We start from the raw sequence: 16766 nt of genomic DNA on the forward strand, positions 1-16766 counted from the left end.
ATTGTATTGACAGCAGAGGTCACTAGGAAAGAGGAAACATAATTAGTCATGAGGTAGAATTCAAAAGTTGAAAGTTCAGTGTGAGAGGTGCTTTCAAGGAACTTAAATTACTGGTATGCTTCCGGACTTATGGGTGGAGACAATATTGTTGAGGTGTGTTTCTTAGCATTGGAGGCAAGATGCTATTGAGCTTGTCATACAAGCAAGTGTGCAATTCTCGTTTCTTGTAGTGAAGGTTTTGTGCTGCTTCTCAGGAGCTTCAGGACTGCTGCAGGAGAATGTTCAGGGTGTTGCTTTAGGCTGTTGCCATATACTCTTTCTGGTCTTGGGCCAAGAAAGTTTGTGAATCAGTCTCTCTGAGATTGCTTTGTCTTGGTGCTTAGGAACTTTACTTTGATGGCTGGTTTGGATTCTTGTGATGCATGTGGTGCTGCAACTTACCCCTCTTGGTTTTGTAGCGATATGATACTAGGTTTTGTAGCGATAGGATACTAATATTAATTTTTGTTTGACATGTATTAGTACCTTTGCTTTTCTAAAAACAAAATCTTTGACCGTTTCCCTTGATTGTTTATTTTTATTCAGGCTATGGAGAATCCATTTTCTTCTTTCCTGATCTCTCTCTCTCTCTCTTTTAAAAAATGAATATAATTACCTCTTTGTTGATAAAGGATTCAAACAGTCTCTCTGAGGTTGTGTTGATTGATGCTTGGGAACTTTGAATGATGTTGACAGGTTTGCGGTCTCTGTATGTGTTCAATGAGATCTTTTTTAAACTTGGGTTTTGGCTTGACATGTCATTTTAGTTTGTGACCCTTCTTCCTTATTGTTTATTTTTCTTCAGGCCATAGCGAATCCTTTCCCCTTCCCCCTTCGTTTGTTATAGATTGGAAACTGTTACACTCTGTTATTGTTTATAAATGATTTTGATGCACCACATATGGTGTTTGTATGGCGGCAGAGGTGCTGGGAACCATTGATTTCATTGAAAAGTTATCAAGAGACGTTGTCTTCAGAACTTGTGACCAGGAGAAACATCGTGTAGTCTGTCAAATTGGGACATCAGACGCAAGAAGAGCCTTGTTTGCATCACAAATAGTGTGAGTACCTTCTCCTATGTACTGAGAGAGAGAGAGAGAGAGATGATATGATATGCTTGTATTAAAGTCCGTGGGAGACCCTTCAGGATCTATGGGACTGGTGATCACTATTAACTAATAGTTATCCCTTACATCCAGTGAGAGAAAACATGACAAACTTGTCATGTATCGAGTACTTGTTGGGCTAGCTTGTGTGCTAGACCTAGAATCTTATTGCAATGTTCTAAAATCTGTTTTAGGTAGCTTCCTAGCTTTTTGGCTGGCTGCTCCAGCAGATTTATTAGATCTCTTCTGTCCCCATAGCCTTCTCTGATGTGTGCTAATGCTCTACACCTTCAAAGTACATGCTGTTTACTTTCCACCTCCCCTTTGGGGCAGATTTTGCAGGTTCTTTCCTCTTTGGGAACCCGTGGCCTTGCCCATCTACCCTTCTCTACCTTGAACTAGTTCTGGTTTTGCAGATTAGATGTCGTTTAAATGTTGATATGTCTTTTCTGCATTCCGTGGCTGTCCATTGAGTTAATTCCTTGTTTATAAAACTGCATTTTTGTACCCGAGTTTTGCCAGAGTTTCTGTAGCATTTTCTGCGTCACAATCTCATTATTTCACATGCATCTTTTGGTATATCAGCGGCTTTTATACCCCATGATTGCATCCACTTCATTCCCTCTCTGTGCGAGCCCATGATTTGTGTAGCTTCCATCACCTTGTGTGGTATCCTACTGGCGCCCTCTGTGTGTGTGTGAGAGAGAGAGAGAGAGAAAGAAAGAAATTTTATTAGAGTCTTCAGAAGACCGATGGGTCTATGAGACTGAAAGAAAACCTGATACAAATGTGAGTAAGGGTGGAGCTACTGAAACGAGCATCATCACCCATGCTGAATCCTAAGTCTGATCATACATAATCGAATACATCTGGATGTAACAATGAAAAGGAAAAGATTGGAGCGGAGCGGAATCCTCCGTATGTCATGTCGCCCTGGCTGGTGCATAGCCGGTGATGGGACGCTGGCGCCCGTCAAGGGGTGCCGTGCGTCTCGGTCTCATAGACGAGGCTCGACGCAAGACCAGAGCCACCGTGACTCCCGTGGGACGTATTCCGGGTCTAAACAATGACGGGAGGTCCCCCAGAGTGATGTGTGTCCCCCCTCGATGTCTCGTGTGTCGTGCTGCAGTCGTCGGGTCGGGGTCTCTGTCCCGTCTGCGGCTAGAGACTAGACGATCAATGTCACTCGATGGGAAGAACTCTGTGATCTTGCTCTGAGAGGTGTCTGATGATGTGGCCAAGCCCCGTCGCCTGAGTAAGTACTCTCTGTATCGGACCCCCTCGTGAATGAAGGCCGCGAGGCATCTCTAATCTGGGTAGGCGAGGAATTTGGAAAGGAGCCCGGAGCCATCTCTGAAGAGGCAGTGGTAGCGACCTCGGATCTCATAGTACTCTGGGCACCTGAAAATAAAATGCTCCTCCAACTCAACCTCCTGACAGTCGCACAATATGCATAAGCGATGCTCCCTAGGAATCCCCTTTGCTCTGGCGCTCTCTATGCGGAGGCAAAACTGTCCGATGGAGATCCATAGTGAGTGAGGCATATGAAGCTTAGTGTACCCTGGTGGTGTGATGAATCCCTCCTCCGAAATATGAAGATAGTAATCTCTGTAGAAACTCAGCTTCACTGGAAGCTCCCTCGGCTCCAACCAGGTCCTAAAGGTGTGTAGCTGTAGGAGATCCTCTCGAATGACCTGGTTGGTGTGTGACCCGATCGGGATGGTGGGTGAGAGTACCGGAGGGGCATCTAAACTATACTGAAAAGGAGGTATCCTATCGATGTGAAACCCTAGTCTCACAAACCATCTGTGAGTCCGTGCATACCAGCATCGCTCGTCTCCCTCTGCTGCCAATTTCATGGAGGAATCGAGAGCCAACCATGGCAACCTCTATCTCCCTGATGTGCAGTCCCCATATGATCTAACCCAGTGTAGATATGTGATGGTCTGAAACGTTGCATCTGGCTGGAGTGGAGAAGCCCCAAACTCGGCTTGAATGATGTGATGTGGGACAGACGGTTTCCCTTGGATCACCCGTGAGAGCATGAGGATCTGCAGGCGCTCCACCCGTGTCCACTCTATCTCTGACATTTCAGGCCCCCAACAAGGGCTGCCATACATATCGGCTGGTCGGACCAAGGAGTCGAAGAGAAGAGCCTTGGTCCGAGGATCCTGGAAGTGGGAGTGGAAACATTGTCTCTCTAGCCGAGCCAGTGAGGCGTATCCCCTACTCAGTCTGGCTTGCATCGCTGGTCTCATCGTGAAGATAGGGCCGGAGAAGATGACCCCCAAGTAAGTGTATGAGGATACGATCTCAACTGGTGACCCACCGAAAGTGAAAGTGAACTGCTTCCATTGCATGTTTGCTTGAGAGGTGTTAAAGATCATGACCTTGGTCTTGCCAAGGTTGACCTCCAAATCATGGGATAAACAAAATGCCTGCAGTGCATCCAGGTGTCGCTGGAGCCCCTCGGGTGTGGACAACAAGAGTGCCACGTCATCTGCATAAAGAAGAATCGTGATGATGATCCCGGCAAGTGAGCAATCAGTCCCTCCGAATGCCCCCATGAAAGTCTCAAGCTCATTGATGTAGAGGCCAAATAGGGTTGGTGATAAGGGACAACCCTGTTTGACCCCTATGGTACTCAAGATCTCATCTGTCCAACCTGCCCCTGTTTGAACTCGGCCTGAGACTCTCTCATAAAGTGCCATGACTGCCCAGATGATCTCCTGATCAAATCCTAGTGTCTGTAGGCATGTGATGAGACGAGCTCGAGGTACTGTGTCAAAGGCTTTGCGGAAATCCACAAAGCAGCAATATACCCTCTCCTTTCATGATTTGGCCTCCTCAATGACACTCCTGAGTGTGAGTATGTGATCCATAGTCCCGTGGTCTCGCCTGAAACCAGCCTGACCCTCTGCTCTGAGCCCTCTCATCTGTGCGAACAGGTTGACTGACGCATCCAATACAGCTGTATAGATCTTGGACATCACATGTCCAATCATGATAGTCCTGTAGTTACTCGGGTCCATGGGATCCCTTGCCTTGTGGATGGGGGTGATGGTGTTGAGTGTCCAAGTGCGGGGGAAGCCAAGGCAAACAACGTCATTGAATAGCTTTGCTAGGATCGGGGCTAACATGTCGATCCCATATGCGATTAACTCAATGCATAGCCCCTCGTGATCCTTAGGTCGGCCATTGTGCAGTTTCAATGTCGCATCCTTAACTCCCCCTCTGGTGAACGACGTGCAAGTGGTGGGGCAAGGTGTGTGTATGAGATCTGGAGTGGGCTGGTGTGGGACATCATAAAGATGGTGTGCATACGTGTGCCAGACTCTCGTGTCGGTGAGGAGTGATGGAGACCTACGCTCAAGGAATCTCTGCCAAAAATCCTTAGAGTTGTTGCTGTACAAGATGTGTAGCATCTCCTCCTCATTTTGACGAAGAAATGCCTGCTTCTTTCGAATCCTTGCACTCCGCATCGTACCAGTTGTTGCAGGGTACAGAACCAAGAGGTGGTGGTCTAGTGGACCGTGTGGTGTGGGGATTTGGAGGGCAGCCTCGTGGAGTGTGTGACTAATCAGGACAACACGGTCCTCTATGAGTGGTATGTGATGGATGTAGGTTAGGAGTCTGTTTAGGCGTCCAGAGTAGGCTGGTGAGAGGCTGTGATCAAAGTGTATGTCGTGGTAGGTGTCGTGCTTGCTATGTGGTGTGTGTGGTGTGGCTAAGCGTGGGGTGGCGATAGTGAAGAATAGGTATGTGTGATCAGCTCTTGGAGGGAGTGGTGCTACGGTGAAGTTGGTGATAAATGAAGTGAAGGTAGGGGATCCCATGATGTAATCTACTAGACTAGTGCCCCCCCCCGTGTGGGAAGCAAGTAAAAACCACCTGAGGAGGGCCATAGGTCCAGCCCGTTGTAGATGATAAGATCATGCATCTCGCCCAGAGCTAGGAGCGCGTGTCCATATGGTGTAATAGGCCCATGTTGGTCCGATGAGGTCCTGGTCATACCTGCTCCGTCTAGGTCCACGTCTGGTAGCATGATAGAGTCGTCTCGGAAGTCCAGGAGTGGTGCCCGGCGCGTGCTCGTCTTGGCGTTGAAGTCCCCAACAAGGAGAACCTCCCCGCGGGCTGAAAGGTCTGGGATATCCTGATGTAAGGATGCATATGGCGATGTCTCACCCACTCGTGCCACTCTGGCAAAGTGGGATGTGTCTGCGGGAAGTAGCATATTGCTATGAAAAGGTCACGTGTGTCGGATCCGGATCCACATGAATCGGGAATGTGCGTCCTTCCTCTCAATGGAGATGGCTCCAGCGAGGGAAGACCTGTACAATACAGCGACCCTGCCTGATCCTCGGACTCCTCCTGTATCCCTTGTCTCATCCCTGAAGGCCGACTCCCATGTGTAGCCATTGACTATCGGTAGTGGACGCTTTGGGCTCTGGTGTGTCTCCGTGTAAAAGACTATGTCTCGTCTTGTATAAGACTCCGAGAAGTTCCCTGGGTCTGACCATAAGGTACCATTACAGTTCCAAATGGTGTAGGCTAGGGTCTCAGAAACCTGAGTCTCATAGGCCCCGACCCCCTAGGGGGTACGGGTGGGAGCCCGATAGGTGCCAGTCAACAACCTACCATCTCGGACCACGGCCCATTTCCCCTCCTTGCGGGCAACATCCCGCTGTTGCAGAAGAACTCGTTACTCCTCAATCTATAGTGGTGTCAAATCCTCGTCCATGGAGCATTTCATCTTCAGGTGTCTTGTGTACTATGAGATCCGAGGACGTTTCCACTGCCTCTTCAGAGAAAGTTATGGGATTTTAGCCCATTTCCTCTCCTACCCAGACCAGCGGTGTTTGGCAGGTTTCATTCATGAGGCACTTAGACACCGCGAGAGGATACTCCGAGCACGGAGACAAGAGCAGACTTATTCCTCGGTTGATCCCTCTCAGAGCTCTATCATGGAGTTCTTTCAGCTAGATCACATGGACCCCAACGAGACGAGGCCCGACATGACCGTGACCCGGAACCCGTGACCCGACAGCTCAGACAGAGGGTCGACACACATATCACACTTGGAGACATCCCCTCCGTGTTTAGAGTTGGAGCCCGACCGACGAGGGTCACAGAAGCCCTAGTTAGACGTAGAGCTACGACCAAGAGACATGCCAGGACCGCACCTTTGAGTGGCCGACAGCACTCTATTGCCGACTTCATGCCTCCACTGCCTCATCCATCCTGATATCTTGCTGTTGCTGGGGATGATGATGATATTGATGATGATGCTGAGATTGATATATAGTCGACCACCGACATCACTATGTTGTACGTAGGACTTAGTACTGCCATTCTGCATTTTTGGCATTTTGCATTTTGCATTGGTATGGTCGCTCGTTTAGTAGCTCCACTACCACAACTCGTTGTATCAGGATTTTCATAGGCTCATAGACCCATCGGTCTTCCGAAGACTTTAATAAACTTTCTTTCTTTCTTTCTTTCTTTCTCGTAGAGTGGCTCGACGTCGGAGTGTTGCTAGTCGAGCATGTGAATCTCTGAAGCGAATGACTAGGGGCTGCTCTCTGTTGGGGTCTCTCCCAACACGCCATGCTCCCTCTATGCCATGGTCGGGGACCTCCATGGTGATGGTCAGAAAGGTGATCGCCTCCTCCATGGGCGTCGTAGTGGTGCTTGTGCTGTCTCGCGTGATCCCTCGTATCCGGATGTTGAGGGCCTTCGAAGCCCTCTGCTGCTGCTCCTGTATGGCGGCTGAAATGGTTGCCTTTGCGGGCTCCCGTTTCGCCACGTCCACTCATCTAGTCGTCTTTGCTATAGCCGACTGTATCGTGGCTATCTGTGCCTCCATCCCTCCAGGCGCTGCTCTCAGGGTCCTGAGCTGCTCTTGAAGCTGTGTGATGTCGTGCCTGAGGCCCCTGGATAAGGGTGCCTGCTCGTGTATAATGCGGGCCTGCTCATGGGTGTATCGGCCCTGCTCTTGAGTGTAATGTGTTAGCTCTGCCTGACGGGCCCACATGCTGTGTATCTCAGCCAATAGGGAGTCCCTGCCTTCCCCACCTCCACGCGTATGTAAATTTGGATCGAAAGGGTCTCCCGCCTAGTCTCCTGTCCTCATCCCCCTATTCCCTTCATTATGGGGAAGGAGGAGGAGAGGGGGGGGAGGAGAGAGAGAGAGAGAGCTGTTGGGGGGGGGGGGGAGAGAGAGAGAGAGAGCTGGGAAAAGTTTGGAGGGGGGGGGGTAGGGGGCTGAGCGAGGGGGTAGGGAGGGTGGCAGAGGGGCTGAGCGAGGGGGGCGGAGGGGTAGCGGGGGGGGTAGCAGATAGAGCGGAGGGGTGGTTAGGGGGTAGCGGGGGGGGTAGCGAGGGGGTAGCGGGGGGGTAGCAGACAGAGCGGAGGGGGTAGCGAGGGGGTTAGCGGAGGGGGTAGCGAGGGGGTTAGCAAAGGGGGTAGTAGACAGAGCGGAGGGGGTTAGCAGGGGGGTAGCAGACAGAGCGGAGGAGCGAGGGGGTAGCGGGGGGGTAGCTAGGGTGGCAGGGGGTTGAGCGAGGAGGGTGGAGAGAGGGAGCTCAAGCCCAACAAACTTCTGAGGATATAGCCAAGTACACAAAAGACCATGCACTCATTCTAGCTGGACATTTCAATGCAGGAATGGGATCAAGGCACGCTAACGTAATGGTAGAAGGGAAAGAACCATTATGAATTGAAGAAATGAAGGAGGACATTGACGAGAGGAAGGGATCAAAGAGGACACCAAAAGATGCAAGAGAAACCAACCTTATGGATACAAAAACTCACCCTAACATAACGGCAGAAGGGAAAGACCCATAATGGACAGAAGAGATGAAGGACATTGAAGAAAGGAAGGGATCGAGAGAGAGAGAGAGAGAGAGAGAGAGAGAGAGAGAGAGAGAGAGAGAGAGAATTAAAAGTTTTCGAAAGATTGAAGGGTCTATGAGACTGAAAGAACCGGATATAATGGGCTGAAAAGGTGTAGAGTCCGATTGAAGAGATGAAAGGTGGCTGGCTGAGGGGTAATGCTGACAGAAAAGAGGCGTACAGCAATGGGGCATAGAGTGGTATGGTGCCGGTCGGGTTAACAGGACATGGGGACATGTTGATGCTCATGGTATCTTGCTGGTGACGTTGTCACATTCTTTGATGTCCCCTCCATAGATGGTGTGGTCGATGTCGGTGATGATGATGATGATGATGATGTGGAGGCTGACGTTTTCAAGGAGCCTCATGGGCCTATGAGACAAGGTACAATGAGTAACACAGAGAAAGAAAGAAAGAAAGACATATTTATGTCTTTGGGAGGCCTCACGGGCCTATGAGACAGTACAATCTAAGAGTAACTCATACAAGCTACTATGGGCTGAGGCAAAGGGCTCGCTAGGATCCTTGCTGAGTAATAAGCTCCAAACTAATAAGCTCAAAACTCAAGAGAGAGAGAGAAATAGAAAGAAATAAAAGAAAGAAGTTTATTAAAGTCTTCGGAAGACCGATTGGGCAATGAGACTGTGAGAAACCAGGTCCAAACAAGTTGAAGGAGTGGAACTACTAAACAAGCATTAACACCCATACTACATGCTGCATAGCCATAAGAACATGAATACAAAGTCATAACATGATGTCAATATCAATATGACTCTCCCCATCACCACTATCGTCATATGTCATCAAAGTATAAAGCAAAATCCAGCCCAATATCATGAAGGACCCAGCGACCAGTGGGATAGTGGTAGAATAAAGTCAGAGATGGAGTGTTGTCGGCTATCCGTGGGCACAACTCTGTGTGGTCTCTTGGCAAAGGCTCCACGTTAGACAAGGGCTACAGTGACCCCAGTCGGCTGCACCCCAACCCTGAACATTGAAGGGATGTCTCCAATCGTGATTTGCATGTCCGTCCTTTGTCGGGTATGTTGTGTCGCTGACTCTGGGTCCTGCCCATGTTAGAGGCCCACGGGAAGGAAAAACCTTGTGATCATACTCTGAGAAGAGTCTGCCAATGCACCTTGCCCGTGTCTCTGTGATTTGAGTAAGCGCTCTCGATGTTTAAATGCCTCATGAATGAAGGTGTCCAAACATCTCTGGTCTAGAAAGGCAAGGAAAATGGAGAGTAGCCCATATTGGTGTGTGAAGAGGCAGTAAAAGCGGTCTCAAATCTTGTAGTATATTGGACATCTCAAGATGAAATGCTCCTCTGACTCAATCTCCTGTAGCTCACACAGAGTGCATATGCGCCTCTCCCTAGATACTCGCTTAGCTCGTCCACTCTCAATACGACGTCAATGTGAAGAAACTGAAACTGCCCAATAGAGATCCTCAGTGAATAGGGGAGGTGAATCCAAGTCTGTCCAGGAGGATCAATAAAAGCCTCATCAGAAATAGGTAGGCAATGATCTCTATAGAAGCTAAGCTTCACTGGGAGTTCACTCGGTTCCAACCAAGTCCAGAATGTGTGGTTGCAGAGGTCCTCGCGTATGACTTGGTTAACCTCGTGATACCTAAGTGGGAGAAACGACGCACCAATGCTGAGAGGGGGTGGGAGAGGTGTGAGAGGGGGTGGGAGAGGTGTGAGAGGCTGCGAGGAGGTGGAAGGAGCAACCGGACGGAAGGGAGGGGGGCTACCTGGGTGGAGAGGCTGTTGCAGAAGGGAGGCCAGGTGGCAGGGCGGGCGGTAGGGTAGGAGGTAGGAGGTAGGAGGAGCGTCAAGCGGTGGGGTGTCCAATAAGCCCGGGCGAGGCAGGGGGTGTGGCAAGCGAGGTCGGGGCTGCAGCAGCAGCCCCCCGGGGTGTGGGCTGCAGGTGGGAGCGCTCGTAGAGGGAGGACAGAAGGGGCTGTAGCAACAGCCCGGCAGTGGGCTGCCTATGGGGCAGGTTAGGGAGCGAGCAGTGGGGGACGAAAGAGTAGCAAGGGGGGGAGGCGGAGCACATAGAGAGAGAGAGAGAGAGAGAGAGAGAGAGAGAGATTATTAAAGTCTTCGAAAGACTGATGGTTCTATGAGACTGTGAGAATCCTGATACAAAAAAATTGTGAGGGTGGAGCTACTAAACGAGCATCCACAATGTAGAATGTAAAAAGCTAGTGCTAAGTGCTACATAGTCATGTCAGAGCGATCGACTACACATCAATATCATCATCATCATCATCATCATGCTCATCATCCTCATCCTCATCATGAGTTTATCCAGGTGGATGAGACAGCAGAAGCATGAAGTCGGCAATAGAGTACTGTCAACTTCTCGTGGGCGTGGTCCTGTGTCGTCTACTAGTCATGGCTCTACGCCTAACAAGGGCTAGAGTGACCCCTATCGGTTGAGCCCCGACTCTGAATAGAGAGGGGATATCCCAAGTGTAATCTGTGCGTCAACCCTTTGTCTGAGCTGTCGTGTCGCTGGCTATCATGTCGGGGCCTCGTAGTATGGGGGTCCACATGCTCTGGCTAGAAGAACTCCGTGATCGAGCTCTGAGAAGGGTCTACTAAGGCGGAGGTCTGCTCCTGTCTTCGAGCCCGGAGTAGATGCTCGTAGTACCTGATTGCCTCATGGATGAAAGATGCCAAGCATCTCTGGTCTAGATGGGAGAGAAACCGAGACCACCCCAGAACTGTCGTTGAAGAGGTAGTAGAAGCGTTCTCGGATCTCATAGTAGACTGGGCACCTGAAAATGAAATGCTTCTCCGACTCGACCTCTTGTATGTCACATAATGTGCATATGCGCCTCTCTCGAGGTAGACCCTCTGCCCTTCCACTCTCAATGCGCAGTCTATGTGAAGAGACCCGAAACTGCCCAATAGAGATCCTCAATGAGTGGGGTAAGTGGATCTGTTTGTATCCTAGTGGGTCAATGAAACCCTCCTCTGTGATATGTAAACAATGATCCCTGTAGAAGCTGAGCTTCACTGGAAGCTTGCTTGGTCCCAACCAAGTCTAGAATGTGTGTAACCTGTAAGAGATCCTCGCAGATGATCTGGTTGACCTCGTGTGACAAGAGAGGAGAGAACAGATGATCTGGTTGACCCCGCGTGACAAGAGAGGAGAGAACGGTGCATCAATGCTGTACTGGAAGGGAGGGAGTTTGTCCATGTGGAGCCGCAATCGCTCACACCATCTCTCTGTGCATGCATACCATCATCTGTGGTCACCTGATGTTGATAGTGCCATAGAAGAGGACAATGCTAGCCAAGGTAGTCTACTGCGCCCAGAAGTGCAATCCTTGTACCCCCTGACCCGGTATAGGTACGTGATAACCTGGAATACTGCATCCAGTTGTAGTGGGGATGACCCAAACTCAATTTGAATAATATGGTCAGGGACGGATGGCTTACCGCGGATCATCCGTGATAGTATGAGAACATGTAGCCGCTCCACACGAGCCCACTCTATATTTGACAGATCCGGCCCCCAACAAGGGCTGTGGTACATCCCCGCTGGATGGACCAAGGAGTCAAACAGCAATCCCTTGGTCTGTGGATCCTGGAAGAGAGAGAGAGAGAGAGAGAGAGAGAGAGAGAGAGAGAGAGAGAGAGAGAGGTTATTAAAGGGGTCAATGAGACTGGGAAAAACCTGATACAAACAAGCTGAAAGGGCGGAGCTACTAAACGAGCATCAACACACATGCTACATGCTATATGCTACATAGCTGTGGGAACACCAATACAAATTCATAACATAACATCAGTATGACCCTCGCCATCACCACTATCATCATATGTGTTATCAAAGTACAAAACAAAACCCAGTCGAATATCATGGAGGACCCTGTGATCGGTGGGACAGTGGTAGTATAAAATCAGAGATAGAGTGCTGTCGGCTATCTGTGGGCGTTGCTTGATGTGATCTTCTAGCAAAGGCTCTGTGTGGGACTAGGGCTATGGTGACCTATGTTGGCCCTCCAACCCTTGAACATGGAAGGGATGTCTTCAAATATAATATGCGTGTCTATCCTCTATTGAGTATGTCATGTCACTGGCTCTAGGTCACGTCTGTGTTGGAGGCCTGCAGGATGATAACGTGTGCTGTCTGGCTGGAAAAACTCTGTGATCATACTTTGGGAGGTGTTTGTTAGTGTGCCCCTCCCTGTCTCTGTGACCTAGTAAGTGCTCTCGATGTCTGATTGCCTCATGGATGAAGGTGACCAAACATCTCTCGTCTTGGAAGGCAAGGAGGCGGGAGCCTGAAGTAATATTTGAATAGATAGTAAAAGCGGCCTCGGATCTTGTAGTACACTTGACATGTGAAGATGAAATACTCCTCTGACTTGATCTCCTGTAGCTCACACAAAGGCCATATCGCCTCTCCTTGGGTACTCCCTTAGCTCGTCCACTCTCATGTGAAGAAACCCGGAACTTTCCAATAGATATCCTCGGAGAATGGGGGAGGTGAATCTGAGTATATCTAGGATGATCAGTAAAACCCTCATTAGAATTACGTGATCTTTGTAGAAGCCGAGCTTCACCGGAAGCTCACTTAGTGTAGTTGCAGGAGGACCTCACGTATGACCTGGTTGACCTCGTGATACCTAAGTGGGAGAAATGGCTCGTCAAGGCTATATTGGAAGGGGGGAAGTCTATGCATGTGGAGCCCCAATATCTTGAACCACATGCTTGTGAGCGCATACCAACAGTCTGCAACGTCTTGAAGTGCAATCTTTGTATTCCCTGACACGATATAGATACGCGATGACTTGGAATGCGGCATCAAGCTGTAGTGGAGATGATCCAAACTCGGCATGAATGATGTGGTGGGGAAATGACGGCTTACTCCAAATCATCATGATAACCTAGAGATGTTCCACTCAAGCCCACTCTGCATCTGAGAGATCCGGCCCCCAACAAGGGCTGCCATACGTCCCTGCTGGTCAGGCTAAGGAATCGAATAATAGGGCCTTGATCCTGCAAATGCGATTGGAAGCATTGCCTCTCCAGCCTGGCTAAAGAAGCATACCCTCTGCTCAGATGAGCATGCATTGCCGTTCTCATTGTAAAATTAGGGCCAGAAAAGAGAACCCCTAGGTATGTGTAAGAGGAAACAATCTCAACTGGTGATCCATCGAAGCTGAACTGCTCTCTATGCATGGCTGCTCAAGAAGTATTGAAGATCATAACCTTGGTTTTTACCAAGGTTGACCTTTAAATCATGTGACTCACAAAAGTATTGTAATGCATCTAAGTATCTCTCTAAGTATCTCTAAAGGCCCTCTACAAAGGAGGATAAAGAACCACATCATCTGCATGCAGCAAAATCTGAATCACCCTCCCAAAGTTTGATAAAAGTTCCGAGCTCATCTATGTAGAGGTCAAACAGGTTGGGTGAGAGAGGAGACCCTTGTTTGATCCCAATAGTACTCATAATCTCCTTTGTCCATCCAGCCCCTGTCTAGACTATGCCTGAGACTCTTATAAAGTGCCATGATAGACCAAATAATCTCTTGGTCTTCGGTACTGTATCAAAGGCTTTGCGGAAATCCACAAAGCAACAATAAACCCTTTGGATCCATGCCCTAGCCTCCTCGAAGATACACGTGAGTGTAAGTATGTGATCCATGGTCCCATGGTCATGTCGGAACCTGGCGTGCCGCTATGCTTTGAGCCCCTATATCTCTGCGAATCGGCTGACTCCTTATCAAGTACTGATGCATAGATCTTGGACATGACATGTCCAAATCATGATATGAGAGAGAGAGAGAGAGAGAGAGAGAGAGAGAGAGAGAGAGAGAGGACCGAAGTAAATTTATCGTTTGTGAAGACCCTTACCTTCAACCTCTTTCTTGAGTGGATACGATTGACCAGTTTGTCACATGCTTGATGGCTTGATCATGCTCTTCTTTTGCAATTGTAGAAGTCATCTCTTTGCACTTCTATCAAAACCAGCCTTCCACCTTTTCTACAATTCAAACAACAAAGATGCAATAAATGTTTTATACGTGGCTGGAGGAAGAAGAGGATCAAGACATACAACAGCCGAGGTATGAGTAGGGCTAATCATGGATCTTATCAGGCATCATCACAAAAGTATCATACATCCTAGTATGGTAGTTGTTAATGGATATAAGCTTTTCTCCCATTATTAGCCTCAATTTGTCCAACTTGTTCGAAGCTTTGTTTCTCTTCCTCACTAATGCTTTCTAGAAAATCCTTTTTATCACAAGAACACAATGTGTTTATGTGAGTTGTAATGATAATTGCATCTTTCATTCAATCTGCAAGACACAGAAATAAACCGGAAGAAGTTTATAAAGGGAATATGCAGATGGCTAGTTGTGGTCTTTTACACAAAACATACAAGTAAGATTGAAGGAAGCACTTATAGGTCGAAACGTCGGAGAGCAGCCATCGAAGACAAAATGTTGGTTCAATGAATTGTGTCAAACTCTTACATGTCTCGCCTTATTGTTTGTATCAAGTTCAGCTATACTTTCCAAGTTGCAGTCCTATGATTTGATTTTTCACACACAAGCGCGCGCGCGCACACACACACACACACACACATAGCCTTTGAAACAAAAGATGACAGCACATGTGAACAACAAAGTGAACAAAGCTGACCTCTATACAAAGAAGTGAAAAGAACAGGAAACCAAAGAAGCTAACAAGCTGATCTTATGCGTGAGGGATGGCTGCCAAGTCACATGGACATACACATAAGACAAAATAGACTCCCTCAAGGAGGAGATCCCACAAGTGGGATGGGATCCAGAGGCTATCTAGAATATCCAGCAAAAGAGGACACAGATACAAGTCTCCATGAATGACAAGGCAGCAAAGATCAAGATTTTACAACAAACTCATAAGCTGAAGGGCACGAAGATATGGATATTTGAAGAACTTACTCTGACTCAGCTCAAGTAAAGATCCATTGGACTCAATAAAGTGAAAGAAGCGAAGAAAGTAGGAAAATGGGCGGTATACCAGGAGGACAAGCATTGCTTTGAGATTTCAAAATCGCCAAGGTTTGGACCAATGTGTGTCTTTCTTTTTGAGCAGGAGGATTCTAGCTCCCATTCCATTGGTTCATTACTTGCTGACTTGTTAATGTGAGAGCATTGGCTGGTTAATTGTCTATTACCGCCCTCTTGTTGGCCTTGAGGTCAGATTCATGTTCCGTTGCTGGGTCATCACAATCTTCTTTAAGGAGGTGAGTGTAAAGTTGTCTCTGGTGTTAAGTAGTTGATTTACAGCAAGGATGTCTTTCACATATGAAGATTGGAGGAGTCCTCTCAGGATGAGCAAGATGGATGATGGACAGTGAGATGTAAATGCTCTTGATGTGAATGAAACACAATTTGGAGAGTCTAATGATGCTGAAGATGTAGAGGAGGCTAATGCATTGTTCAAAGCATAGTTGTTATGTGCAGTGGGAGCACTTGCTCATCTTACTCAGGACCCAAAGTTTGCTGACTTTATGCAAAGCCCTTCTAAGTCTAAAAAGAAAAAGGGTCATTCACATCTAGGTTAAACCAGTGAGACCTATGTTAGCGGTCTCTTGCTCTATCCTCCTCTGCTCTCGTTGCCTAGCGCTTTGTCTTCATTGCTTTAAGGCATTCTTCCTAGGCTTCTTTTGCTTCATACTAGTTCAATCCCCTCACGAAGGCTCTACCCAGGGTGTTTGGGACTCCATCCTTTGACCCATCACATGTTGCACATCCTTTGGACAAGCAGTCCTCTGCGGTTGAGGGGGATCCCTACCTTGACCTCTCTTGCAATCGCTAGCCAGGTTTCCAATCTGCCTACACCGCAAGCACTGCTCGGGTAAACCTGAAATCTCTACTCCAAAGTCTGAAGACCGTATGAGACTCTAGACACTCCATGATCAGCTTGAGTTTGGGGGACTCCATCATCTGCTATGATGTTGCCGTCTGCGGGTGTGGCTCCACTACCGTGCCGAAGGCCCCACCAATCGAGTGAAGGATGGGTCTATACTCCTCTGAAAGAAAAGAAAGAAAGAAATTTTATTAGAGTCTTCGGAAGACCGATGGGTCTATGAGACTGAAAGAAAACCTGATACAAATCACAGTAAGGGTGGAGCTACTGAAATGAGCATCATCACCCGTGCTGAATCCTAAGTCTGATCATACATAATCAAATACGTTTGGATGTAACAATGAAAAGAAAAGGACTGGAGCGGAGCGGAATCCTCCGTATGTCATGTCGCCCTGGCTGGTGCATAGCCGGTAATGGGACGCTGGTGCCTGTCAAGGGGTGCCGTGCGTCTCGGTCTCCTGGACGAGGCTTGACGCAAGACCAGAGCCATCGTGACTCCCGTGGGACGTATCCCGGGTCTAAACAATGACGGGAGGTCCCCCAAAGTGATTTGTGTGTCCCCTCGATGTCTCGTGTGTCATGCTGCGATCATCGGGTCGGGTCTTTGTCACGTCTGCGGCTAGAGACTGTGCGATCAATGTCACTCGATGGGAAGAACTCTGTGATCCTGCTCTGAGAGGTGTCTGATGATGTGGCCAAGCCCCGTCACCTAAGTAAGTACTCTCTATGTCGGACTCCCTCATGAATGAAGGCCGCGAGGCATCTCTGATCTGGGTAGGCGAGGAATCTGGAAAGGAGCCCGGAGCTGTCTCTGAAGAGGCAGTGGTAGCGACCTCGGA

At 48.6% G+C, this 16766-nt stretch overlaps 1 protein-coding gene across 4 annotated transcripts in view; it reads left to right on the top strand.

The window, feature by feature from the left end:
- The window catches only part of LOC147899675 (Aldolase-type TIM barrel family protein), a 92730-nt gene that overhangs the window by 15270 nt on the left and 60694 nt on the right, over positions 1-16766 (top strand). For all 4 annotated transcript variants that reach the window (XM_087378355.1, XM_087378356.1, XM_087378357.1 and 1 more), the window contains exon 3: positions 962-1100. In XM_087378355.1, coding sequence (XP_087234481.1) covers positions 962-1100 — 139 coding nt within the window. The remainder of the gene's footprint in view (positions 1-961; positions 1101-16766) is intronic.

The sequence above is a fragment of the Dipteris shenzhenensis genome, chromosome 8 (genome assembly GCF_047967505.1).
Source record: "Dipteris shenzhenensis isolate YYH24624 ecotype China chromosome 8, Dip_SZ_1.0, whole genome shotgun sequence".
Classification (NCBI taxonomy): domain Eukaryota; kingdom Viridiplantae; phylum Streptophyta; class Polypodiopsida; order Gleicheniales; family Dipteridaceae; genus Dipteris; species Dipteris shenzhenensis.